This window comes from Mastomys coucha, unplaced genomic scaffold, assembly GCF_008632895.1.
Source record: "Mastomys coucha isolate ucsf_1 unplaced genomic scaffold, UCSF_Mcou_1 pScaffold20, whole genome shotgun sequence".
Lineage (NCBI taxonomy): Eukaryota > Metazoa > Chordata > Mammalia > Rodentia > Muridae > Mastomys > Mastomys coucha.
Window position 1 is genome coordinate 109,447,332 of NW_022196903.1, and position 25,191 is coordinate 109,472,522.

Below are 25,191 nucleotides of genomic sequence, written 5' to 3' on the forward strand. Positions count from 1 at the left end.
TTAAGGGGAGGGGTCAGAATTTTAACTGGATTGGGTTTGTTTTTTCAATTTGATTTTTAACACTTAAAATTTATTCTCCTACCTTTTCATGGGTGCTGGGGATTGAACTCCAGTCCGTAGACCTTTATCTACCCACTGTTTTGTGGATCATTTTTATTTTTATTTTCAGGCTGACGTTTTAATTTTTATTAGAAAAACATTGTAATATGTATTTGTGTATATATATTTCATGTTTTAAATGTCCATTAATTGTAGAATGACTTATTCTAACTTGTGTGTCACATACTTAATTCATGGTGAGAACAGTTAAAAATCTCCCAGTGATTAAAAAATATGATGTATTTTATTAACGGTAATCATCCTGTTAATATTGTTAGCTTTTGATCTTATTTCCTTTAACTTGAGTTGGTTTTCCTTTTTTTGAGATTATAATTTAGTTACAATGTTTCTTCCCATATACCTCTCTCCACTCTCCTTCAAATTCGTGTCTTTTTCCATTAATTGTTATTGAAGTCACATGTGTGTTTGTATAACGTATATATATTCCTAAATATAACCTGTTGAGTCATATGATGTCACTTACATGTGTGTTTTCAGGGCTGACCATTTGGTGCTGGAACCAGTAGTTGTGCCCTTCCCTGGAGGACTTGTTCCCCTGCGAGCTTTCCTCAGTGTCTGGCAGTCTGGCACGTTGGTTGGTCTTGGAGTCATCCTTGCTCAGCTCATGTTAGGGCGAACTGAAGCTTTTGTGCCCTTTGACCAACCTTTCTCCTTCTTGTTGCTAGTCTTCAGGGCAAAAAGGAGATTTGGGTTGGGATTAGATGAACTAGGGACGCTCCCGAGTGGCAGACGCTTTGTGGCTTCTGCTAAGGAAGACTTCCTGGAAGTTCCTTCTTAGACCACCAAGCTGGCCTTGAATGCACCGGGAGCTGCCTATTTCTGCCTCCCCAGTGTTGTGGTTAAAGGTGTACACCCCCAACCGCCTGGTCGGATTTGAAGTTTTGAAAATGTACTTTAACCTTGTCATGTTTTCTTATTTTCTACTTTATCACCTTAACTTGATTTAGATACTAGATGCAGCAGGCCGTCAAGTAGAACACTTGGCTTTATTTTTCAACCCATGTGTTTAATGGCTGTGCCCTTTGCTTCCTTGAAGGATCTCTACATTGACCGGCCTTTACCCTATCTCATTGGGTCAAAGCTCTTCATGGAACAGGAAGACGTAGGGCTTGGAGAGCTATCCAGTGAAGGTGCGCTTTCTCACCAGTGTTTCTGACATGTATCCTACAGCTTAACCTTTTATGGTAAAGTCATTTCTGCTTTATGATAATATTGCAAGAGCAGTGGCAAGTGCCCATAGAACTTCACTCAGGTGTGCCAGCTAATGTTTCCCATGTGCCTTTGTTCTTTGTCTGTACATCATAGCGCACCTGAATCTCCATGACCCTAATGTCCTAATGTTCTCTGTATATCTTCTCAGAACAAGGACGTTTTCCTATATAACCATGCTGTAAAGTGGTCAGTTTCAAGAGATCTTACTGTTATTTAATCTTTGGTCATATTCAGATTTGTCTGTTATCCCATCAAAGTCCTTTACTACCTCTGCCGCCTTCTCTGGGCTAAGACTTAAGGCATTTAGTTGTTAAACCACTCTAGTCACCTTTTAATTCCATTTCATTATTTTATGTGTTCTAACGTGTGAATTCCAGAGACTGAGCTCCCTCCGTCAGGATGGCAAGCAGTTAGTTGCCTGCACTGTCACCACCAGTGACTTCTAGTTTGATATAGTTCCTCCTTCTTCTTCTTTTTTTTTTTTTTACCATGAAGTCTTTGAAAAGCCAATTTATGACTTTTTTTTAATTTATAGGAGATACTTTGAGATTCTGTTAATTACACAGGTGCTTTCATTCCACCAAATGGCAGTGGTTTCATCCGAGTCTCTTTGACACTATTGTGCTTGGCTACTTGGAGAAGGGGCTACAGACATTTTCTGGTGAAATTGGTGCTGACTTTTTTTTTTGTTCCCTCAACATTTTTTTTTTTATTGTTAATGGTGCTGACTTTTACAACTCTTCCCAACAGAAGGCTCTGTGGGCAGTGACCGTGGGAGCATTGTGGATAGTGAAGATGAGAAAGAAGAGGAGGTGAGGATATGGTATGGCCTGGTCATGGTGGGCAGGAAGCTTAAGGTGTATGTCCCAGGCTAGGCGTGTGACATGCTTCAGGGTTAGGGAACTAATTTCATAGAACTCACAGGGCAGAACCTGAAGGGTTGAAATTCTCTTTTCTAGTTTGTAGAGAATGAAGTAAGAACTGCTCTGATCCCTTTCAGTGTTACTTACCTCTCTTCCTTTCTACCAAATTTCTCCACTTGCCATTATATTTTGAGAGAACAGCTTAGGTATTGTAGCACTGTCTCTGCCTAAAACTTAGTCTTGGACTGTGTCTGTGTTGAATAATCTTAGGAAAAAATAAATAGCTACAATGAACAACTTTTAAAAAGTTATTATTATTACTGTTATGCAGATATGTACACGTGTATGCAGTGCTCCTAATGATTGGAAGAGGGTGTTAGATGCCCTAGACCTGGAGCTAAGGCCGTTGTGAGCTGCCTGATGGAGGTGCTAGGAACCAAACTCCTATCCCCTGCAAGAGCAGCATGGTCTTTTAACCACTGAGCCACCTTTTCATCCCTTGAGGAATTTTTTAAGTCCTCTATTGAAAGCATCTACTTCATGTTCATTGGCTAGTGTCTAAAGGTCCACAGAGAACAGCCTTGATCCAGAGTCGGGCACCTTGAGTTGTTCTTCAGACAGAGAGGATGAGATTCTAAAAGGAGACCATTCTGTGTGTCTGATTTTCATTCCTTTGTTCTTGCACTTGCCCTCCCTCTCCTGCATTCCTTCCTCCAGCTCGGCAAATGGACACCCTGGCAGTAGGAAAAAAGCGCCTATTACCTTGCTACAGATACTGTCTGCGAGTCCTTTGTCTTTAGCCGTCAGTGTAGTAATTGTTAGTAGCAAACTGACCTTCAGTTTTTGAGCTTAATGAAGTAGTTATCCTACTAGAGGGAGTACAGAGATTATAGTCCAAAATGTAAAGTAACACAAACCAACCTCCTATGATTTAATTAAATGATGTTCTTTCTTTAAATCTGAAGGTTAGAACTGGGAAATACAAATGATATGAATGAATCATTGGAACTATCTATATGAAACACAACAATTATGGTAGCTAGACAACTCTAGTGCTATTGCCTGAATTCCTCCCGTCTGCTGTGTAAGGTGACTCAGAGTACAAGCTTAAAGCTTTCCCTCTGCCTGGCACAGTCACTTACCTCAGAGATTGATAAGGTCTTTTCTGCATTAACAGCAAAACTTTTTCACCCACAGGAATCAGATGAAGATTTTGCCAGTCATAGTGACAATGACCAAAATCAGGTAAAGCTCATGTATTGAAATGAATTCATTTTAAAGCTTTAGTTAAAGCATAATGTGTATACTAAAGTGACTTTTCCTCCTGCTAATAGCAGGATTGAACCTAGGATACTAGGGATTGAACCTAGGGTCCTAGGCATGTTTGGCAAGCTCTGCATGATATTTGTATGCCACGTCTCCTAAAATGACCTTTTGATGATACGTGAGGATTTTCATGCTCACAGTTATTTTTCTTTTAAGTATGTCATGTATTAAGGTTAGCCACCTCCTTTGGATATTACCTTTTCCAACTTTTGCTCCTTTTTAATAGCTCCTTATAGCCATCACTTCTTAAGACTAATTTATATTCCTCTAAAAATGAACAAATTGGAAATTCTAATATCTTGCTTTGATATTTTTGCTCTTATATTCTTACTAAAAAGTAAGTCCTCTGTTTCGTTCCTAATAAGTAATTTATATGGAATGTATGTTCCCAGTGTGCTTACATTTTTAAAGGGAGAGATTAAAAAGTGACAGTGTCTCCCTTTCAGTTTGGTGACTTGCATCTAGAAATTCTGTTCTACATTCTCAGCATACCGTAACCCAAATGAGTGATGAAGAAGAGGATGATGATGGTGACCTTTTTGCTGACTCTGAGAAGGAGGGTGGTGATATTGAGGATATTGAGGAAAATGTTAAGTCTGTAAGTGTAATTACCACTTTTTTATCACGTTGCTCCTTAATACTGACACTTTATTTTTGTTGTCGTCTTACATCATATCTGTAATGGTGTGTAGCCAGAGGTAAACAGTAGATGACTTCCTCAGTTGCTCTCCCCCTTTATTTTGAGTCAGGCTCTCTCACTGAACCTAGGGCTTACCAGTTCAGTTAAACCAGTAGGCACCAAGCCCCAGGGGTTCTCTCTATCTTTACATCTCTGAGATAACAGATACACATAGCCACTTCTAGCTTTTTATGTGCATGCTGAGCTTCTTTCTGAACTCCGGCTCTCACACTTATGTAGCAAGCATTGTACTGAGTCAGCCATCTCTACAGCCCCTATATTTGTAAGTTGAATTTTTCCTTTGTAAGATTGTCTGTGAATGTGCTTTTGGTATATCTGTGTGTCTGTATTTGCACACATGTATGTGGGTTCCTAGGGAGACCAGGTGTCAGGGTATTAGTTTCCTTGCAGCTGGAATTACAGGATACCGTAAGATACCCTACATGGGCTCATCTCTCGTGCCCCTTGATTGTAGTCTGTAGACCGCAGGAAATGTCCTGGTGTCTGACGTGGGCTCATCTCTCTTGTGCCCCTTGATTGATAGTCTATAGATAGCAGGAAATGTCTCGGTGTCTGCAGTTGCCTTACTAGTGCTCCTTTCCTTTAATGTGAGGATGGGTTAGTCAGCTCATTGGGAAAATAGTTGGCTCCAGAATTTTGAGATCAAATGCTCTCCTGTCTCCCTCCGTATACTCGTGTTAGTTTTCTTACTGAGGTTTTTTTAAGGATTTTAAAAAATAACAGGATCTCATTTTAAGAAGATATTTTGTGAATTCTGTTACTTACCTGAGCTTTATAGGTTCCATGTGATTAAATTCATTAATAAAGTCCTGTTTTTGCAAGTATATTCTCATATACACATAAATAAATCTTTTTTTAAAAGCCCTGTTTTATTTGTAGTTTGATTTCTTTGTAACTTGATATAATTTTGTTAGGTGTCCATAAATGTACTCATTTGTTGGATTTTATTTTTTGCCTATAGAAAAGACCTACATCTTTTGCCGATGAACTGGCAGCTCGGATCAAAGGAGATATCTCAAACCAGCGGAAAGAGGGACAGATAGGTGAGTTCTGAAGGCAGGTTAATGGAGTGGTTTGTGGCATGCTGTGGTTTGCCTATGTGCCACCTCACACATGCTCTGTCTCTCTGTCTGTCTGTCTGTCTGTCTTTCTGTCTCTTTGTCTTTTTTTCTTTCCTTTTTTAAAGACTGGATCTCATATATTCCATTCTAGTCTCAAATATGCAGTGTAGCCGAGGGTGGCCTTGAATTTCTGATCTTCTTTCCTTCTCTGAGTGCTGGGGATCAAAACCATAGCCACTGTACCCATACATGGGCTTCACTACTTAACTAAGGCATGATGAGCTTAAATTTTAATTCTTGGTTTTTTTAAAATTTATTTATTTTATGTATGTGAGTACACTGTAGTTGTCTTCAGACACACCAGAAGAGAGGGCATCGGATCCCATTACAGATGGTTGTGAGCTACTGTGCAGTTGCTGGGAATTGAACTCAGGACCTCTGGAAGAGCATTCAGTGCTCTTAACCTCTGAGCCATCTTTCCAGCCTAGTTACTGATTTTTGTTGTGTTTTCTTAGACTACTTTGTTGTTGTTTGACATTCATTTACTTGGGGCGGAGGGATATGCGCATGCTTTGATGTGTATGCAGAATTGGTTGGGGTGGAGGGATATGCGCATGCTTTGATGTGTATGCAGAATTGGTTCTCTCCTTTCTCCTGCCTTGTGGCTCTGGTTGTCAGGCTTGATGCTAAGCACTTTTACCCTTTAAGCCAGTAGTTCTCAACCTTCCTAGTGCTGTATCCCTTTACTACAGTTCCTCATAGTATGGTGATGCCCAACCATAAAATTATTTTTGATGCTACTTTATAATTGATTTTCTGATTTTTCTGTTTTTTTTTTTTTTAATGAATTTTTTAGTGTGTTGAAATCTGTGTTTTCTAGTGGTCTTTGGTGGCCCCTGTGAAAGGCTGCTTTAAGCCATGTCAGTAGCTCTTGGAGTCTACTTGATATTTAGATACCATGAGTATCCTATTTCTCCCTTCCCCCAGTACATGTGTGTATCTATGCAACATCTTACATGCATGGAATATGGGAACCCCAGAGAACTATGGACAGCAGATTGTGAATCCAGGGCTTAATGTTTACTCTTAAATCTTGACCACTCAAGTTATTTAACAGAGTAGAAAGGTAAGAGTAATTTCTTCCTTGAGTGCAATCCTGGTATGCACATGACTTGGCAGCCTACGCCTGTAGTAAGGGCTCTAATGGAGCTGAGATATAAATGTGAGTCTTCTGCTCTTAGCCTGTCATGAGGATGCAGTGTTGAATGGTGAATCAGTATCTATAACAAGAATGCTAATAAGTATTGCGAAACCTCTGAGATTCTTATAAGTTACCCTCCACAGATGGAAAACCTCAGAAGACAGTGAAGGAGAAGAAGGAAGGGAGAACTCCTCCAGATGGTAAGGCCTTCACTCATTAGGAGCCTTTATAGAATGGAAAGGTGTCACTGGCGAGTGCTGACAAGTAGGCTGTGTCTCCATTCACTTTTTTAAAGCGTCTGAAAACACATTTTAGGTGCTAGGGTAAAAGAAAAGCCAGTGAGGAGTAATGCTTGTGAGTATTGAATTGCTAGTCTAAAGTAGGCATTTTCTGTCTTTCTGGATTTTTTTTTTTTTTTTAGATGTGTAGGAATTATGGGTTGCTAAAGTTTTCAGTGAAGATTCTATGTGACCCTTCCATATTAGCTAGTGACATGTATGTGTTCCCTCGCATGTCTTCATCTATGGAACTGTTGCTCAGTTTGTTTTTCCTTCCTCTCAGCTTGGGCATGTGGCAGGTAATCTAGATTTTTGCTTCAGAGTAAGTCAGTCAAGAGATTGGCCTAAAGAGAATCGCTTTTGTCCCCAGACATTGCTCCTTTGAGGCCGAGAGCCTTTGAGGAACTTCCCTGAATTGTTTGAAATCTACTGCTTTGTTCTCAGTACTCCTTGTGAAGTATGGCTTTATTAAAGTCATGCCAATATGCTACAGAGGCAATCCCAGATATAGTGAAATCCCAAACCCATCTTTCCCCCTTTCATTCTTAAACATTTGAGGAAAAATATTGCTCAAGCTAGTTTGTAATTTGTATGTAGCCCAAGCTGGCCTTAATCCTTCCATGCCCAGCCTGTCCTTGAACTTTGATTCCTTAATCTTAGTCTCCTGAATGCTGGCGTTACCAGCAGTGTGCCACCAGCACAGGCCAACCAGTTTAACACTCCTGTGCAACGTTACTTTGTGGTAGATGAAGAAGACATCTTGTTCCCACCCCCCACGTTGACTGATGAAGACTTCTCACCATTTGGCTCTAGAGGTGGTCTGTTCAGTGATGGGCAGGGGCTTTTTGATGATGAAGATGAGGTGAGTTGGGCAATTGAGTAAAGCTCTTTGTGTCATTGAACATGCAAGGAAGAAAGCCATGCTTTTGTTAGAGAAAGAAGCTTCCTATTATGCTTTTCACATCTGGGGACATGTTAAAGACAGAACCACAGAGAGAAATAGTATCTGTCCTGATGTCCTCTTGTCCCTTGACATGAGGAGAGGCTGTGGAGTATCAGTAGTGGATAATTTTCTCTAGTTATCAATATGTTGTCCTCTCCTATGTTTTTATTTAACCCCTGACAGGCCCAAATTAGGATCATTTTGCTCTAGTCTGCATGTCACTGATTCTTTGGTAGGACAGTAAATATGTAGCTTCAAAGTATAGGATACTTTTCAGAAATCTTCAAGTTCAGCCTTGTTTACCTCTGCATTTTAAAATTATCCTATGCCTTACCACAACTAGAGTGACCTCTTCAAGGAAGCCCCCCGGGATCGGCAAGCACAAGCCCCTGTCAGTGAAGGTAGGCACGGGAATGGATGCCTTCTCCTTGCCTGTGTTCCTAGTTTGCTTTCTGTTTCTGTGATAAGCACTATGGCAAAAGCAGCTCGGGGAGGAAAGGGGGTGTGCCATCTGTGTAGCGTCTGGTCCACCATCCTGGCTTGCCTTCCAGGCTCATCTTTAGCTGTTTTTCTCTCTCTCCCAGGACCATCTAGCCAAGGGCTGGCATTGTATAAAAATGGGCTGGGCCACATCAATCATTAATTAAGAAAGTGATCCACAGACTTTCCTAGAGGCCAATCTGATGGAGGTAGCTTCTCAACTGAGAGTTGCTCTTTCCAGATAACTCAAAATTGTATCAGGCTGACAAAAAACTACCTAGCAAACATGTTCTAAAGCTCTTTCTATTCTGAGACAGAACACTCAAAAATTTATTTCTGTTAAACTAAGGCTTTGTTTGCTTGAAACAGTTGAAGAAAGTTTGTCTTTATTAATTTTTGTCTTAGCAATAGAGAGCAGTACCATCTTCAGATCCATATCGTGCATTTACCTTTTAAAGATGATAAAAAAAGTCAAAAAGAAAAAGTATTTGTTATGCTTAGGCTAGCTTTACTATAATGACATTTAATTCACAGGAACATCATGTTGAGAGTATCACTTGGTCATTAGTAATTCATCAGAATCATCTGTAGGAATTTTTTAATAGCCCAAAGTAGTTTTTGGAAACTTATTTTATTCCATTAGAGTTAGAGTAGTTTTAGTAATACTATTTATAGTAAAAGAACTGGAAATAAGTTGTTTTAAATGATGGCCTCCTGTGTGATGTGTTCTGTGTTGGGGCCATCCTCCTGTGTGATGTGTTCTGTGTTGGGGCCATCCTCCTGTGTGATGTGTTCTGTGTTGGGGCCATCCTCCTGTGTGATGTGTTCCATGTTGGAGCCATCCTCCTGTGTGATGTGTTCTGTGTTGGGGCCATCCTCCTGTGTGATGTGTTCCTTGTTGGAGCCATCCTCCTGTGTGATGTGTTCCTTGTTGGAGCCATCCTCATCTGCTGTCTGGTCACCTTCCTTTTCTTGTTTTTCTCATTGCATTCATGTTATTTTGTTCACAACCATCACAGGATTTCTGCTGTTCCCTTTCACCAGTTGATCTTGTTGAGCTGGACGGATAGCACTAGACCTATTTTAAAAGATCTTGCTTGCTCTGTTCTTGACTCCTTCATATGTCTTCATTGCTGCTACTTAACCTCAGTGTGTCTTCATGGGAGTCATAGTTTAGACTGTATTAATCCTAAGGAAGAAGCTGCTGATATCAGTAAAAATAAAAAATAATTAAAAAGACTTACTTGGGGACAAATTGCCTCAGAGAAAGGGTGGGTTCTTTTTCTTTTTGACATTTTTGCTATGTAGTTATGGTTGGTCTGGTGCTTAGCATGTAACCCTGAGCTGTTCTTGATACACGTCCATCCTCCTGCCTCAGCTGCTCAAGTCTTGTGATTGCAGGTATGTCCTGCCATGCTCAGCAAATCTGGTGAAGTAATTGACTTTTCTCTCTTATTCTAGAACCACCTCCATCCCCTAAACCTGGAAAGAAAATCCCAGCAGGGGCTGTTTCGGTACTTTTAGGTAACAGGTTTTATTCCTTGTGTGTGTGTGTGTGTGTGTGTGTGTGTGTGTGTGTGTATTGTATACACAAGTGAATGAGGGAAGCTGTATGTGTGTATTGTGTGCACATGTGCCTATGTATGCAGAGGGGAGATGACAAATTATTTCATATTACCTTGAGGCAGGGTGTTACACTGAACCTGGAACTAGGCTGGTGGCCAGTAAGCTCCAGAGAGCTTCCCCAGCCTGTGCCAGCACTGGGATTACAGGCACAGGTGCCAGCCACACCCTGCATTTTTTTTTTTTTTTTTTTTAATTCTGAGGATTTGAGTTGAGATCCTTATGTTTCAGAACAAACACTTACTTGCTGAGCCATAACCCTGGCATCCTTTCTTAAAAATTGTATAAATCCATTTTGACATTTTATAAGCAGTGGCTAGGGATTGGGGGTGGGTACCCGGGAGCCCTAGAAGACATTTGAGTGTTTATAAGTACAGCCTATTTACTGATGCTCTGAGCTCACATTCCATATGAATTCAGAGGCTTTGGGACTGGGATGGGACAGAGTGCTTTAGCATTTGCTTAGTATGTGCTTGGCTCTGGTTTCCTCTCCAATACTGCAGAGGTCTGCAGGTGTTGGGGAGAAGAGGAAAGGAAAAAAGAGGAAAGGGGAGAGGCTGACAGACAGTAAGGGGGAAGGAGTGAGGGGATCAGTGCAGTTTCCTGAGGGTCAGTCAGCCCTGCACTTTGGTTTAGCTCTCCAACACTAGCACAAAGGTGATTTCATTTTCTCAATGTTTTATGGATGAACCTAACTCATGAGTGCTCTCAGGAGGCTATGTCCCACTGGATCACAGCTCTGATTGTCTTTCCGTCCTCAGGGTATACTGATGTGTCTGGATCCACCTCTGCCCCATCACTGAAGGAGTTCCAGAAACATGAGCAGCCCCCTCCAGGGAAGAGCCCACATGTGCCGTCTCCTGCTGGCCTCTTTGATGATGACAACGACGATGATGATGATGATAACTTTTTTATGTCATCTTCTAGCAAGCCTTCCAAGACCGGTACCACTTTTAGGCTAATTCTGGGAACTTAGAGAAGAAAATTAAACTTAAGGCAACACAGTTCTTTTTTTTTTTTTTTTTTTTTTTTTTTTTTTTTTTTTTTTTTTTTTTTTTTTTTTTTTTTGTATTTTCGAGACAGGGTTTCTCTGTATAGCCCTGGCTGTCCTGGAACTCACTGTGTAGACCAGGCTGGCCTCAGACTCAGAAACTGCCTGCCTCTGCCTCTCAAGTGCTGGGATTAAAGGTGTGCGCCACCGCCGCCCTGTGCACCACTTCACATTCAGTTTTCTCTTGCAGTTTCAGAATGCCTTACCAAACATTGCTGCCATTGTCTTGTCTGTGCTTAAATTGTGCTATAGCCTTGGGGGTCCCACATAGGCCAATCTTTTCTGCTTTGGGAATTAACTACTGAGGTTATCTTGTTTAACAGGAAGCTGAATTTCTTTTGTATTCTTGAAGTTTCTGCTTCTGCCTTTCAAATTGCAGGCAGAAACTTAGTCACACTTCCTCCTAGCACCTCTGGATAATATTACATGAGCAGAGCATCACGTGCTTGTTGCTTAATTCCCAGCTTCTCTTTTCTCTGCCGGAGAACTCAGATTATCCTTTGCTTTGGCTCATCCTCCTCCAACCCCCAGCATGTTTGCCACATTTCCCCCTCAAAGATCTTCCCTCCTCTCAAGTCCACACTGAAGTCTTTCCTGTGTTTTTACTCTCTGACATGGCTATGCTTGGGGAACAAAAGTAGGGGAATAATCAGGTTTTTCTGAGTCAGGAAAGCTGTGGTCTTTCTGTTTAGAGGGCCTTTGTACAATTTTGAAAAGAATGAGCTTCTGGAGGTATGGCTCAGATGTTATGAGTACTTTCTACAAGTTCTGGGGACTGATGCCCAGACCTCCCACTGTAAAAGAGCAGAGATAGGACCACTGGGATTTGCTGGCTTCAAAGCTAGTAGAGAAAACACAAGCCCCAAGATCTGGGAAAGATCCTCTCTCAAAGGACTAGGTAGAGAGCAATAGGACACCTGTCATTTTCTGACCTCTGTGTGCATGCACAGATGCACACACACACCCTACACCTGAGCAAACACACATGCACCACATAAATAAATAGAAATCTTGTAAAAAAGGTAAGGCATTTACTTTTTTACCCTGGAATATTTTCATTGTACATTAGATGGAAAACACAAATGGTAGGGCATTTTACTCAGATTATTCAAAATTTTAGTCTTATGAATAGCTGACATACACATAAGGTAAGATTTAGAAGTGTGTATACCAAGCTCTTCTGTCTGTCTGGTCTGGGTGGGCAGGTGGAGATGAGGGAATGCCAGCATTTGGTTTCATCTTCTTCTGTATAATTTGATTTTTAAAGAAAACTGGAGTCACCCTTCACATCTCCGTCCTACAGTTAATGACATTTTGGCTCCGTAAAGTGATCTTTACTTTTAAATCCCATTTGGATACATTTAGCACAAGAATCTTCTGTTTGGAGAAGGTTCATTCATATGGTTAGTGTCTTCTACTTTATTTGAACTGTTGTTGCTCTCTGAGTACCAGGGCCGTGGAACCTGTGGCAGTTAGCTCTGTGGCAGAGCACTTGACTGGCATGTCGTCCTCTCTGGTCAGCCCTCAGAACTGCAGCGAGAATCAAAGGGGAGCGGGGCTCTGCTTACTTTGTATTTCTCTGTAAATGAGCAAGAAATAAGATGCCTTCCATATTTATCTTTGGAAGAAATGTGTGTGTGTGTGTGTGTATTTGTATTTTGACCCTGGTGTAATTTTTATGCTATGGTTTCTCTTTTAAGACAAAGTCAAGTCCACTGCCATTATCTTTGATGAGGAAGAAGGAGATCTGTTTAAAGAAAAAGCAGCAGCATTGCCAGCAGCGTCTGTGAGTCAGACAGATGAAAACAAAACACGGGCAGATAAAAGGGTGAGTAGAGGTGGATTGAGGGAGATTGGCCTGGGCAACTTCCAATAGCCGTTTATCTGGATCTCAGAGGGACGTAGAGTTCTCGTTCATGTTTGCTGTCCTAGTTTGCTTTCTGTTGATATGATAAACACTGACCAGAGCAACTTAGGGGAGAGAAGGGTTTATTTTACAGATTGCAGCCTATCTTTGAGGGAAGCCAGGAGACGATCTCAAGGAAGAGGCAGTGGAAGAATACTGCTGACTGACGTCATTTATTTCTGAAAGGCAGCTGAGCAAGCCTTTCTTACACAGCCCAGGCCCACCAGCCCAGAAGTGGCGCTGCATAGTTAGCAACCAAGAAAATAAATGCCTGGCAGACATCAGGCCAGTGTCTGATGGAAGTAGTTCTTTAGTTGAGGTTCCCACTTCCCAAATGTGCCAGGTTGATGATCAAGAATAGCAGCTACATTTATATTAAGAACTTTGAACATAAAATTGAAAGACACAATGAAACTCCAAATAACATCTAATCAGATTTGTGAGATAAGTGAGGACTTGTCAAATATATATCTGAACCTTCATGCAAGCATACTGTTTTCAGAACGATTTGCAAGTGATTTATAGTCGTTGTGATGTTTTACCACCTTACATGTCTTATTAGGCAGCTCTCAGAATACTGTTTATTACCAAATGCCAGAGGCTGGCTGCAAGAATCTCATGGCAGTCTGCATTCATGAGGCTCCAGGTTGCCATAAAATTTCTTTTATAAAATCATACCCATTACAATACTGATTTAAAATACTTCTATACATAGTCAGTATTCTCTTTTTTTTTCCCCCTGGGGGACATCTTATCCTATAGATGTCCTATATAGGTTTTTTTTCTTTAGTGAATGTGTGTGTGTGTGTGTGTGTGTGTGTGTGTGTACTTATGTATACATATAAGAGAATTTATTAAGGGATTTATTTAGAAAGGGAATTTTCTAGAATGGCTTACAGGCTGTGGTCCAGCTAGTACAACAATGGCTGTCTACCAGTGGAAGGTCCAAGAATCCAGTAGTTATTCAGTCAGCCAGGCTGTACATCTCAGACGGTCTTCAATATATACTGGAATCCCAAAGAAGTAGGCTCTAGTGCTAGTGAGGGAATGGACTTGCTAGAGAGCAAGGACAAGCAAAGAGAGCAAGCTTCCTTCCATGTCCTTTATCTAGGCTACCAGCAGAAGGTGTAGACCAAGTTAAAAGTGGATTTTCCTATCTCAGAAGGTCTAGATTACAGATGCATCTTCTCCAAAAGACCCAGATTAAAAATAGGTCTTTCCATTTTAAAAGATTTAATTAGGAAAAAGGTCCCTCACAGGTGTGCCCTGCCAGTTGGGTTTTAGTTAATTCCAGATGTAGTCAAGTTGACAAGAGTAGCCATCACACATGCCACTGTGTCACAACCTCATTTAATGCTCACAACTACCAAAGTGTCAGCATTCAGAACCCCTCGTCCCTCAACCAGCTTGCCCTGTGTCTGTTCTTTATATGCCTGTGTGACACTTACAATGTTCCATGTACACAAACTGCCCTGTATGACAGTGCATGCTCCATGTACACAGATGTACTCCATGTGATAGTATATGCTCCATGTACACAGATGTGCTCCATGTGACAGTGCATGTTCCATGTACATAAACTGCCCTGTGTAACAGTGCATGTTCCATGTACACAGATGTGTCCTATGTGACAGTGCATGCCCCATGTACACAGATGTGTTCCATGTGACAGTGCATGTTCCATGTACACAGATGTGTTCCATGTGACAGTGCATGTTCCATGTACACAAATGTGTTCCATGTGACAATGCATGTTCCATGTACACAGATGTGCTCCATGTGACACTGCATGCCCCATGTACACAGATGTGCTCCATGTGACAGTACATGTTCCATGTACACAGATGTGCCCCATGTGACTGCATGTTCCATTTATACAAGATGTGCCCTGTGCTTTATCTTGTTTGCACCATTTCACTATTCTGGGAAATCTGAGAAACTTATTTTCTAGTGACACTGTTTCTTCTCTGTTCACTAATTTACACCAGTATTTAAATTCTTTGTCATGGTAATTCTATATAAACTCTTGCTGTAAACTTTATAGAGATGAAGGTCCAGGGCATGTTTAATCCTTTGGTACTTGGCCTGATGCCTTCTCATGGTAGAGGCTGGGAATATTTTCTGAAATGAACTTGTTTCCATGTCTCTAACTTGCTAATAGTATATTTTCTTTTCCTTTGTTTTTTTTGGTGGGGATCCAACTAGATCACTTTACCTTCTAGCAAAAATCTGAAGCTTGTGTCAGAAACAAAGACTCAGAAGGGTTTGTTTTCAGATGAAGAGGACTCTGAGGTATGGAATTCTTTTCTTAGTTCTGGATGTTCATCTGTAGATATATCAGTAACTTTCTGATGAGCCTGTGAGCAGAGGGTTAAGACTTTTTATTCAATAGTTCAATTGTTATTTTGAAAATAATCTCTTGGGCTGAAGATATAATTTAGTGGTATAAAATGCCTGTCTAGCATATGCAAGACTGCATTTTCTTGAAAGTATGTGTGTGAAACAATACACACACACACACACACACATACACGTGTGCACGTCCGTGCGCACACACACACAGAGTAGCTTTAACTTTGGGTTTGAATCCATTGCATTTCCTTTAACATACTTAAATTTAAGACTGTTGGTTCACAGCTGTGAGAGAAGAAATCAGCCGGCTGCTTCCTATAATGGTAGTGTGACTTACTAGAGAGTTTGTTCCCGTCGTGATACATATTCAGCACAGCTTTTACCTGTCCTTGCTGGTGACAGATGACAGGCTGTGGGTAGTAAGCCTCAAGCAGCTTGGGCTCCTGTCCCTGTGTGCTGGGTTTCTAAGCATGGCAGCTTCAGGAAGCGGGACCTATTTCTGCTAGTTCAGCTGTGTTATATAGAGGCTGTGTTATATAGAGTGTTATATAGAGGCTGTGTTACATGCAGTGTTATATAGAGGCTGTGTTATATAGAGTGTTACATAGAGGCTGTGTTATATAGAGTGTTATATAGAGGCTGTGTTATATAGAGGCTGTGTTATATAGAGTGTTATATAGAGGCTGTGTTATATAGAGTGTTACACAGTGGCTGTGTTATATAGAGTGTTACATAGAGGCTGTGTTATATAGAGGCTGTGTTATATAGAGGCTGTGTTATATAGAGTGTTATACAGAGGCTGTGTTACATAGAGTGTTATATAGAGGCTGTGTTATATAGAGTGTTATATAGAGGCTGTGGTATATAGAGTGTTATATAGAGGCTGTGTTATATAGAGTGTTATACAGTGGCTGTGTTATATAGAGTGTTATATAGAGGGTGTGTTATATAGAGGCTGTGTTATATAGAGGCTGTTATACAGAGGCTGTGTTATATAGAGTGTTATACAGTGGCTGTGTTATATAAAGTGTTATGTAGAGGCTATGTTATATAGAGTGTTATACAGAGGCTGTGTTATATAGAGTGTTATACAGTGACTGTGTTATATAAAGTGTTATATAGAGGCTGTGTTACATAGAGTGTTATATAGAGGCTGTGTTATATAGAGTGTTACACAGTGGCTGTGTTATATAGAGTGTTATATAGAGGGTGTGTTATATAGAGTGTTATGTAGAGGCTATGTTATATAGAGTGTTATACAGAGGCTGTGTTATATAGAGTGTTATACAGTGGCTGTGTTATATAGACTGTTATACAGTGACTGTGTTATATAAAGTGTTATGTAGAGGCTATGTTGGGTTTTTTTATCCTAGTCTTGGAAGTTGTCCCAGATAGTTTTTCTGTGGCTGTGATAAAACACTGATCAGAAGCAACTCGAGGAGGAAAGGGTTTATTTTGTATTATAGGATGTCCATCATTGAAGAAAGCAAAGGCAGGAATTTAGCAGGAACCTGGAGCAGAGACCAAGGAGGAGTGCTGTGAATTCACTGGCTTACTCTCCTGCTTGTACTGAGCCTGCTTTCTTATACAACTCAGAACTACCTGCTCAGAGATGGCACTGCCCACAGTGGGCTGGGCCCTCCTACATCAATTAGCAATCAAGAAAATACCCCACATATATGTCTCCAGTCCAGTCTGATGAAGGCAGTTACTCAGTTGAGAATCTGTCTTCCTTGATTTGTGTCTTCTTTAGGATTTCTGTTGCTGCAATGAAACTCCATGAAGAAGGAGCAAGTTGGGGAGGAAAGGGTTTATTCAGCTTATACTTCCACATTGCTCTTCATCACCAAAGGAAGTCAGGGCAGGAACTCACACAGGGCAGGAACTTGGAGGCAGGAGCTGATGCAGAGGCCATGGAGGGGTGCTGTCTGTTGCCTTGCTTCCCCTGGCTTGTTCAGTGTGCCTTCTTATAGAACCCAGGCCCACCAGCCCAGGTGGCTCCATCTACAATGGGCCCTCCCCCCTTGATCAGTAATTGAGAAAATGCCTTACAGCTGGATCTCATGAAGGCCTTTCCTCAATGGAGGCTCATTTCTCTGTGATAACTCCAGCTTGTGTCAAGTTGACACACAAACCCAGCTAGTAGAATGTGTCAAATGACAACCAAGATTATACATCACAGAAGTCCATGCAGTTCCTCTGCAGTTGATGAGACAAGGAAACAGATTTCATTGCATGTGTGTGTGGAGGGTGTGGGGACACTGGAGATTGGGAGGATAGTGGTGGTTGAACCCAGAGCCTTGTGTACTCTAGGCAAGCACTCTGCCACTGAGCTATATTTCCAGTCCCTCAAGTAAAGTTCTTGATGATAGAGTTTAATAAACTGGAGGCTTGTTTTAAAACCACTACTGAAGGCTTTGCTTGGTGGGCACCATCATAGAAGTAACATAAGGCAATCTAGGACAAAAGATGGAACTGGAAGGAATGGTTTTTTGTGCTTATCTCTTCCTCAAATGTGGGCAGGAAGCTTGTTTTATTAAGTTGGGGGGTGCATATTGAGGTAATTAATTGGAGTAAGAGTGTGTGTGTGTGTGTGTGTGTGTGTGTGTGTCCCCTTCACCGCCAAAGTAGGTCCAAAATTACAATATAGAAATCTGGTTTTTGTCCTTTGGTAGAATTACTTTGATTATCTTTTTTTCCCTTTTTTTCATTGGATATTTTCTTAATTTACATTTCAAATGTTATCCCCTTTCCCAGTTTCCTCTCCGAAAACCCCCATCCCATCCGCCCTCCCACTGCTTCTGTGAGGGTACTCCCACACCCAGCCATCCAATCCCACTTCTTGGCCCTGGCATTCCCCTTCATTGAGGCATCGAGCCTTCACAGGACCAAGGGCCTCTCCTCCCATTGATGACCGACTAGGCCATCCTCTGCTACAGATGTGGCTGGAGCCATGAGTCCCACCATGTGTACTCTTTGGTTGGTGGTTTAGTCCCTGGGAGCTCTGGTTGGTTGATATTGTTGTTCCTCCTATGGGGCTACAAACCCCTTCAGCTCCTTTAGTCCTTTCTCTAACTCCTCCATTGGGGACCGTGTGTTCAGTGCAGTGGTTGGCTGTGAGCTTCCTCTGTCAGGCTCTGGCAGAGCCTCTTAGGAGATAGCTATATCAGACTCCTGTCAGTAAGCACTTCCCGGCATCTGCAATCGTGTCTGGGTGTGGTGACTGTATCTGGGATGGATCTCCAGGTGGTTCAGTCTTTGGATGGTCTTTCCTTCAGTCTCTGCTCCACACTTTGTCTCCATATTTCCTCCTGTGAGTATTTTATTCCCCCTTCTAAGAAGGACTGAAGCACCCACGCTTTGGTCTCCCTTCTTCTTGAGCTTCATGTGGTCTGTGAGTTGTATCTTGGGTATTCTGAGCTTTTGGGCTAACATCACTTATCATGTGATACATACCATGTGTGTTCTTTTGTGACTGGGTTACCTCACTCAATGATATTTTCTAGTTCCATCCATTTGCTTAGGAATTTCATGAATTCATTGTTTTTAATAGCTGAGTAGTACTCCATTATGTAAATATACCACATTTTCTGTATCCATTCCTCTGTTGAGGGACATCTGGATTCTTCCCATCTTCTGGCTATTATAAATAAGGCTGCTATGAACATAGTGGAGCATGTGTCCTTGTTATATGTTGGAGTGTCTTTTGGGTATATGCCCAGGAGTGGTATAGCTGGATCCTCAGGTAATACTATGTCCAATTTTCTGAGGAACTGCCAGACTGATTTCCAGAGTGATTGTATCAGCTTGCAGTCTCACCAGCAATGGAGGAGTGCTCCTCTTTCTCCACATCCTCACCAGTGTCTGCTGTCCCCTGAGTTTTTGATCTTAGCCATTGTGACTGGTGTGATATGGAATCTCAGGGTTGTTTTAATTTGCATTTTTCTGGTTACTAAGGATGTTAAACATTTTTTTAGGTGCTTCTTGGCCATTTGATATTCTTCAGTTGAGAATTCTTTGTTTTGCTCTTTACCTCATTTTTTAATAGGTTATTTGATTCTCTGGAGTCTAACTTCTTGAGTTCTTTGTGTATTTTGGATATTAGCCCTCTATTGGATGTAGGATTGTTAAAGATCTTTCTCAATCTGTTGGTTGCTGTTTTGTCCTGTTGAGTGTCCTTTGCCTTATAGAAGCTTTGTAATTTTATGAGGTCCTATTTGTCAATTCTTGATCTTAGAGCATAAGTATTCGTGTTCTGTTCAGGAACTTTTCCCCTGTGCCCATGTGTTCAAGACTTTTCCCCACTTTCTCCTCTATTAGTTTTCATTGTATCTGGTTTTATGTGGAGATCCTTGACCCACTTGGACTTGAGCTTGAACAAGGAGATAAGAATGAATCGATTTACATTCTTCTACGTGCTAACCTCCAATTGAACCAGCACTGTTTGTTGAAAATGCTGTCTGTTTTCTACTGAATGGCTTTAGCTTCTTTGTCAAAGATCAAGTGACCATAGGTGTGTGGGTTCATTTCTGGGCCTTCAGTTCTATTCCATTGATCTACCTGCCTGTCACTGTACCAATATCATATAGTTTTTACCACTGTTGCTCTCTAATACAGCTTACCAACATATTTGTCATTGTGTAAAATGCAGAGGGGCATGGGATATTGGAGCCTCTTTGTAAACAAACCATTGGGACTCATGAAGCCAGGTATAAACTAGTATGCTAAGAATTCTCTGTAGGTCAGTAAACTCATTAGGTTTGTATGTATGAGTGGTAGGCATTGATTGTATAATAAAAAGATACCGTCCAAAGAGGTCATGGAAAATGTTCTTGTCTTGTTTAATTATCTGGCTCTTGTATTGCCATCCCTCTGCCCAGGGGACAGGTTGTCCTACTTTCTGTTTCTAGTTCATGCAGCTCCATCTGCAATCTCCTTGCACTCTGAGCTGACAGTCCATCCAGTGTTGAGGACACCTTCAGAGCTTGGCAGATCTTTTGCAGCGTTTCATAGTTAAGGTTCAAGTAGAATAGTAGATACTGTCAGCACACATGCTACCACTGAGTTAACTTTCAAGCACAAGCCCTTTAAAATAGGAATTTAATTTGTATTAATTTAAAAGATGTAATGCATTCTCTGGGGAGTGAGATCTTAACAATAGAGCCTTGGTTGGCCTAGCCCTTTGCGAATCTCGCCCATTTTGTGGTAGAATTGAATGCTTCTCATTGGTAATTCAGACAATGGGAGCCTTTTGTTTGTATGGTTGAACTGACTGGGAAATGTCTTCCTGCCTCACGTCCTTTGGTCCTTGCACCCTACAAAGATACTGCCTGAAATACCTCATGGCTTTCCTTTTCTCCTTGTGCCATACACACCAAAGGTACATACTGAGGTATCAAATCTAGATGCACAAAGCCACCATGTTCTAGTATTTTGTACTTATTACACCTTAAAACTGGTAGACCTGGCTAACCAGCAGCTTTGATTTTGATTCAACAGGATTTGTTTTCTTCTCAAAGTTCAAGTAAGCCAAAAAGTGCATCACTTCTGTCCAGCCAGCCCCCAACCTCAGTCTCCCTTTTTGGTGATGAAGATGAAGAGGTAAATGTTGTTATTGGAACACCAGATAATTAAACTAGAAATTTGTTTTAGATGGCTTTATAGCTAGAGTAGAGTACAGTAGAAATGAGCGACTGAGAAGGTTCTAGGTTACTAATGTCTGGTCACATTGGTGACTTCCAAGTTTTTCCAGTAATACAATTAAAATCTTGTGTGTATACACACACACACACACACACACACACACACACACAGAGGGTGGAAATACCCAGTGATCTATGAGAATACCTTGGATAAGTGGCAGTAGAAAAGAGACAGCCAGGTTTTAGGTTTACATTTCTTCTCACTCTGGGTGTAGAGAGTGGAGGGGGTTGTAAAGAAAAGTAAGAGGTAAGAGAATACAGATTTGAACCTTTGTGTAGCACTGTGTCATGGCTGATCCATGTGCCTGTTGGTCCACACTCAGCTCCACCATTGCAAATCCCGAATTTCTGCAGATAACTGCGTACATCCATCTTCTGTGCATTAATGGTCACTAGATTCATTGTAACCACTGAGATAAGTAATGCCACATCTTTGCCCAGTGGTTGGTAAAGTGTTTAAGTGTGTGGTGAAGGAAAGCTGTTGTCACTAACATCCCAGTTATCTCAATAACTGCAGCTTGTTATTCTTGTGGTCTTTCTACCTTACTAGGCTTTACTTAAAGACCTCCAGTACTGTCTTTGGCTCAGGACTGCTACAGTATATACTAAAGAGTTTTTGTATCATAAGCCCTATGATGGTTTTGTTCAGTTACCTTAATGAAAGTGGGTAAATAGAATTTGGGGTGGAGTTGGGTATGGTAGCAGGATCTCTTAGGTAGTCCAGATGTTTTGTAAATGACCATGCAGCACAGCCCAAGCTAGCTTCAAATTTATAATCTTCTTGCCTTGGTTTCATGAATCCTATGATCAAAGGTACATAACGCCACAGTCACTACATATTAGATACTTTTAGAGTATTTTAAAATTCAGATAACTGAATTTCCTTAGGATGCCAGGGATTTTATTTAGTAAACTGTTCCATACTTTGTATTCTTTATTATAAATTAATTATACATAATACCTTCTTTCTTCAGCTTTCTTAGCTATAAAGTCTCCTTTTAGTAATTAATGCACTATCTAATTCTTTGAGAGAGATGTTTGATTGTTGGCTGCTGCCAAGGCTCTCACATCCACAGGTCGTCCTGGAAGGCACACCTCCTGATGCTTCTACCATCTTTACTGTCCTTTGCTCTCTCAAGCTCTGGCTCAGGTTCTGTGGTAACTCCTGAAGGTTGTCCTCTAACATATATACATGCACTTTCCCCATTCACATACCCCAGTATGTACATGCACATACAGAATAATAATTAAAATAAAAAAAAGATTTATTTATTTACTATGTATATAGTGTTCTGCTTACATGTATTCCTGCACACTGGAAGAGGGCATCAGATCTCATTACAGATGGTTGTGAGCCACCATGTGGTTGCTGGGAGTTGAACTCAGGACCTCTGCCTTGAGCCATCTCTTCAACTCTAAATTTGTTTTGTTTTGTTTTGTTTTAATTCAAAGAATTCTGTGGTAATCTTGTTTTTCTTTTTCGGATAGTGCTGGTAACCTGAAGAGGTTGTAGATGAGATATTCAGGTGTTTTGTGACTGTTCTCGGCACATATTATACTTCTCTCCTCGCAGGAGAATGACTTCACATGGAAGAATGTCTTGCTTGGGTTTCAATTATATGAGCTGTTGATATGTTCTATACTTCCCTACCTTTTGTCCTTGTAGGACAATCTTTTTGGGAGTGCAGCAGCTAAGAAGCAGACTTCATCTCTACAACCTCAGAGTCAAGAGAAAGCAAAACCTTCAGAGCAGCCCCCAAAGAAGACATCTGCCTTGTTGTTCAGCAGTGATGAGGAGGTAGGTTAAGGTTTGCCTACGCAGGAGGTCCTGATGAAGACTGAGTTAGAGCTGTTCTAAACATGTTGGCTTACTATTGTGTACTCACTGGGGCTTAGTCACAGAAAGATGGTGTTTGCAACACTGTATCTTTTAAAGAAAAGTGTTTAAGTAATATGTTAAACATTAATACATTTAAAATAGAGTTAATATGGCTTCTACTACAGGTTCATGGCTGAAGCTCTGTTATCAAAAGATATCAAGGGCAATGGTGGCTCATGCCTTTAATCCCAGCACTTGGGAGGCAGAGGCAGGCAGATTTCTGAGTTCGAGGCCAGCCTGGCCTACAGAGTGAGTTCCAGGACAACCAGGGCTATACAGAAAAACCCTGTCTCGAAAAACCAAAAAAAAAAAAAAAAGATAGTAAGGAAAAAGCATTCATACCTAAGGTACATTTGGGCTGATAAGAAACCTGTGGTTATATTTTGCTAAGTATGACAAAGCACAAAGAGTTTGGGAGAAGCATGATAAGATTGGAGAGTGGCCTGCAGAGGGAAGCTGAAGGGGTTTAACCAACTCTGCTCCTGCAGGTTGTGTTCTGTGTTCAGCAGTGGGGCCACCTTTCCTGTAGGTACAGGGAGGACACCGTTGTCTTTCTTCACAGTAGAGGACCATGGCATCCTCTTTTTGTTTTACCATTAGGGAAAAGGCAAGAAGGTCAAAGGGCTTGTCTTCATTGCCAGGGGGCTATACTTGGAGGGCTGTGTGTCCAGGGACCCATCCACTGTGTATTATTTTAAGTACTGCCATGTGTCATTAAGCTACAATGCAGTAGACACACTAGCAGTGGCCTGTGCACATTCAGCTCCTTTTCTGTAAGCCAGTGAATGTGAATGTGATTTTCATAGAGATCAGCATTAATAGTAGCTTAATTATTATTCTGATTTAGCTGAGCAGAAGACCATAAATCCAAATAAGGTATAGAGTTATATTTTATCTTAGAAGGCTGAGAAACAACATAATAAAATTTAGTGCCCTGAATTTTAAAGGTCTTCCTGGCACTAGGAATGTAACTAGTGTACAGTATATATCCAGCAAGAGTAAGCATATCCTGGTTCTATGTCCAACATAGGAAAATAGTACAGTAATAAAAAAAATCAAAACCTTTTAAAAAAGTTGGGTTGCAGCCAAGGAGGTAAAGTGCTTGCCTAGTGTCTTAACTTAGGGCTTCTGTTGGTCTGATCAAACACCATGACCCAAAGCAATTTGGAAAGGAAAGGGTGTATTTCAGCTCACAGTTATATGCCACAGTTTATCACTGAGGGAAGTCAGGGCAGGAACTCAAGTCGGAACCTGGAGGCAGGAACTGAAGCAGGTGCTAGGGAGGGTGCAGTATACTCGCTCGCTCCTCATGACTCACTTAGCCTGCTTTCTTATAGCACCCAGGTTCACCAGCTGAGAGGGCATTCCCGTGCCAATCACGAAAATCCCCTGCAGGCTTTCTTTTAGGCCAACCTTGTAGGGATATTTTCTCAATTGAGGTTCCTTTTTCAAAAACGACTCTTGCTTGTGTTGAGTTGACACAAAGCAAGCCAAAAACTATAGTGTTTAGAAAGCCTAGGTTTAATCCCCAGGTGCTGTCTCTATTTCTGGTACTTGAGATGGGGAGGCAGGAGGATCTGAAGTATAAGATTATTCTCAGCCACATAGTGATTTAAGGCTAGCCTGGGCTACTTGGGACCCCTTCTTAAAAGAAAGAAATTTAAGACATGACTTTTGTTGCGGGAAATTTTAAAAACGATCACTCCACAAACAATCCTGGCCTGCCGGACCACATTCTTGCTCTAGTGCTGGTACTGGCCGGCCTCACCACTACGTCCCTGCAGGCTCCTGCTATTCTGTCCCAGCTATCAAGATCATCTCGCGTACATGCAATGCTCCACACCCCACAATCAGTCATATAGCGCCTAGTTACCCGGTAGAAACATGACTCTTAAGGCTTAATTATCCAACCAGGTTTATATATCAATAAGATCACAATTTACAAGATGCCCATACAATAATTACAGAGCCAAATGATAAAGATAATGCTTTAACCCAATTATTCTAACCTTGTGAAAACCTTAGCTAACTGTGGCTGTTTAAAACCATGCGGGGTCTGGATCGTTCTGTTCACCAGCCTCCATGATGATTTCTCCTGCTTCTTCTTTGACCTCCAACATCCTTGTTCCTAAGCTTCTAGCTCCGCCTTCCTACTGCTGTCCAGTCACAGACCTGTCACTGCCCTAATGTGATTGGACAGAGAAAATGCTGCAACAGACTTTTCTTTGAGTATGCTTGATTTTTAGTTTGATTGTAACTTAATAGATAGTAAACTAATTTTACTTGTCATATTCCATATTTAAATTAGCCACTAGATAATGTATGTCTCTGCTTCTAACTATCCTCCAGTTCCTTTAACACACTAGAGCTGGCTGGTGGCTGGCAGACCCTGGACTTGGGGACTACCCAAGGCCAAGAAGCAAAGCTATGAAAAAGACCAACCTATTGGAGGAGGAGGAGGAGGAGGACGAGGAGGAGGAAGATTGTGTGTGTG

The 25,191-nt window shown here is 41.2% G+C and overlaps 1 protein-coding gene across 4 annotated transcripts in view; it reads left to right on the plus strand.

The window, feature by feature from the left end:
* Window positions 1–25,191, plus strand: part of Washc2c (WASH complex subunit 2C) — a 54,037-nt gene that overhangs the window by 10,655 nt on the left and 18,191 nt on the right. For 2 of the 4 annotated variants that reach the window (XM_031383049.1, XM_031383050.1), the window contains exons 6-19: window positions 1,157–1,250; window positions 2,083–2,144; window positions 3,393–3,440; window positions 4,009–4,119; window positions 5,183–5,264; window positions 6,627–6,683; window positions 7,508–7,623; window positions 8,048–8,105; window positions 9,646–9,708; window positions 10,569–10,751; window positions 12,559–12,686; window positions 14,970–15,056; window positions 20,616–20,717; window positions 22,485–22,616. In XM_031383049.1, the coding sequence (XP_031238909.1) occupies window positions 1,157–1,250; window positions 2,083–2,144; window positions 3,393–3,440; window positions 4,009–4,119; window positions 5,183–5,264; window positions 6,627–6,683; window positions 7,508–7,623; window positions 8,048–8,105; window positions 9,646–9,708; window positions 10,569–10,751; window positions 12,559–12,686; window positions 14,970–15,056; window positions 20,616–20,717; window positions 22,485–22,616 (1,323 nt within the window). The remainder of the gene's footprint in view (window positions 1–1,156; window positions 1,251–2,082; window positions 2,145–3,392; window positions 3,441–4,008; window positions 4,120–5,182; window positions 5,265–6,626; window positions 6,684–7,507; window positions 7,624–8,047; window positions 8,106–9,645; window positions 9,709–10,568; window positions 10,752–12,558; window positions 12,687–14,969; window positions 15,057–20,615; window positions 20,718–22,484; window positions 22,617–25,191) is intronic. The other 2 variants (XM_031383051.1, XM_031383053.1) reach the window with 1 other exon arrangement.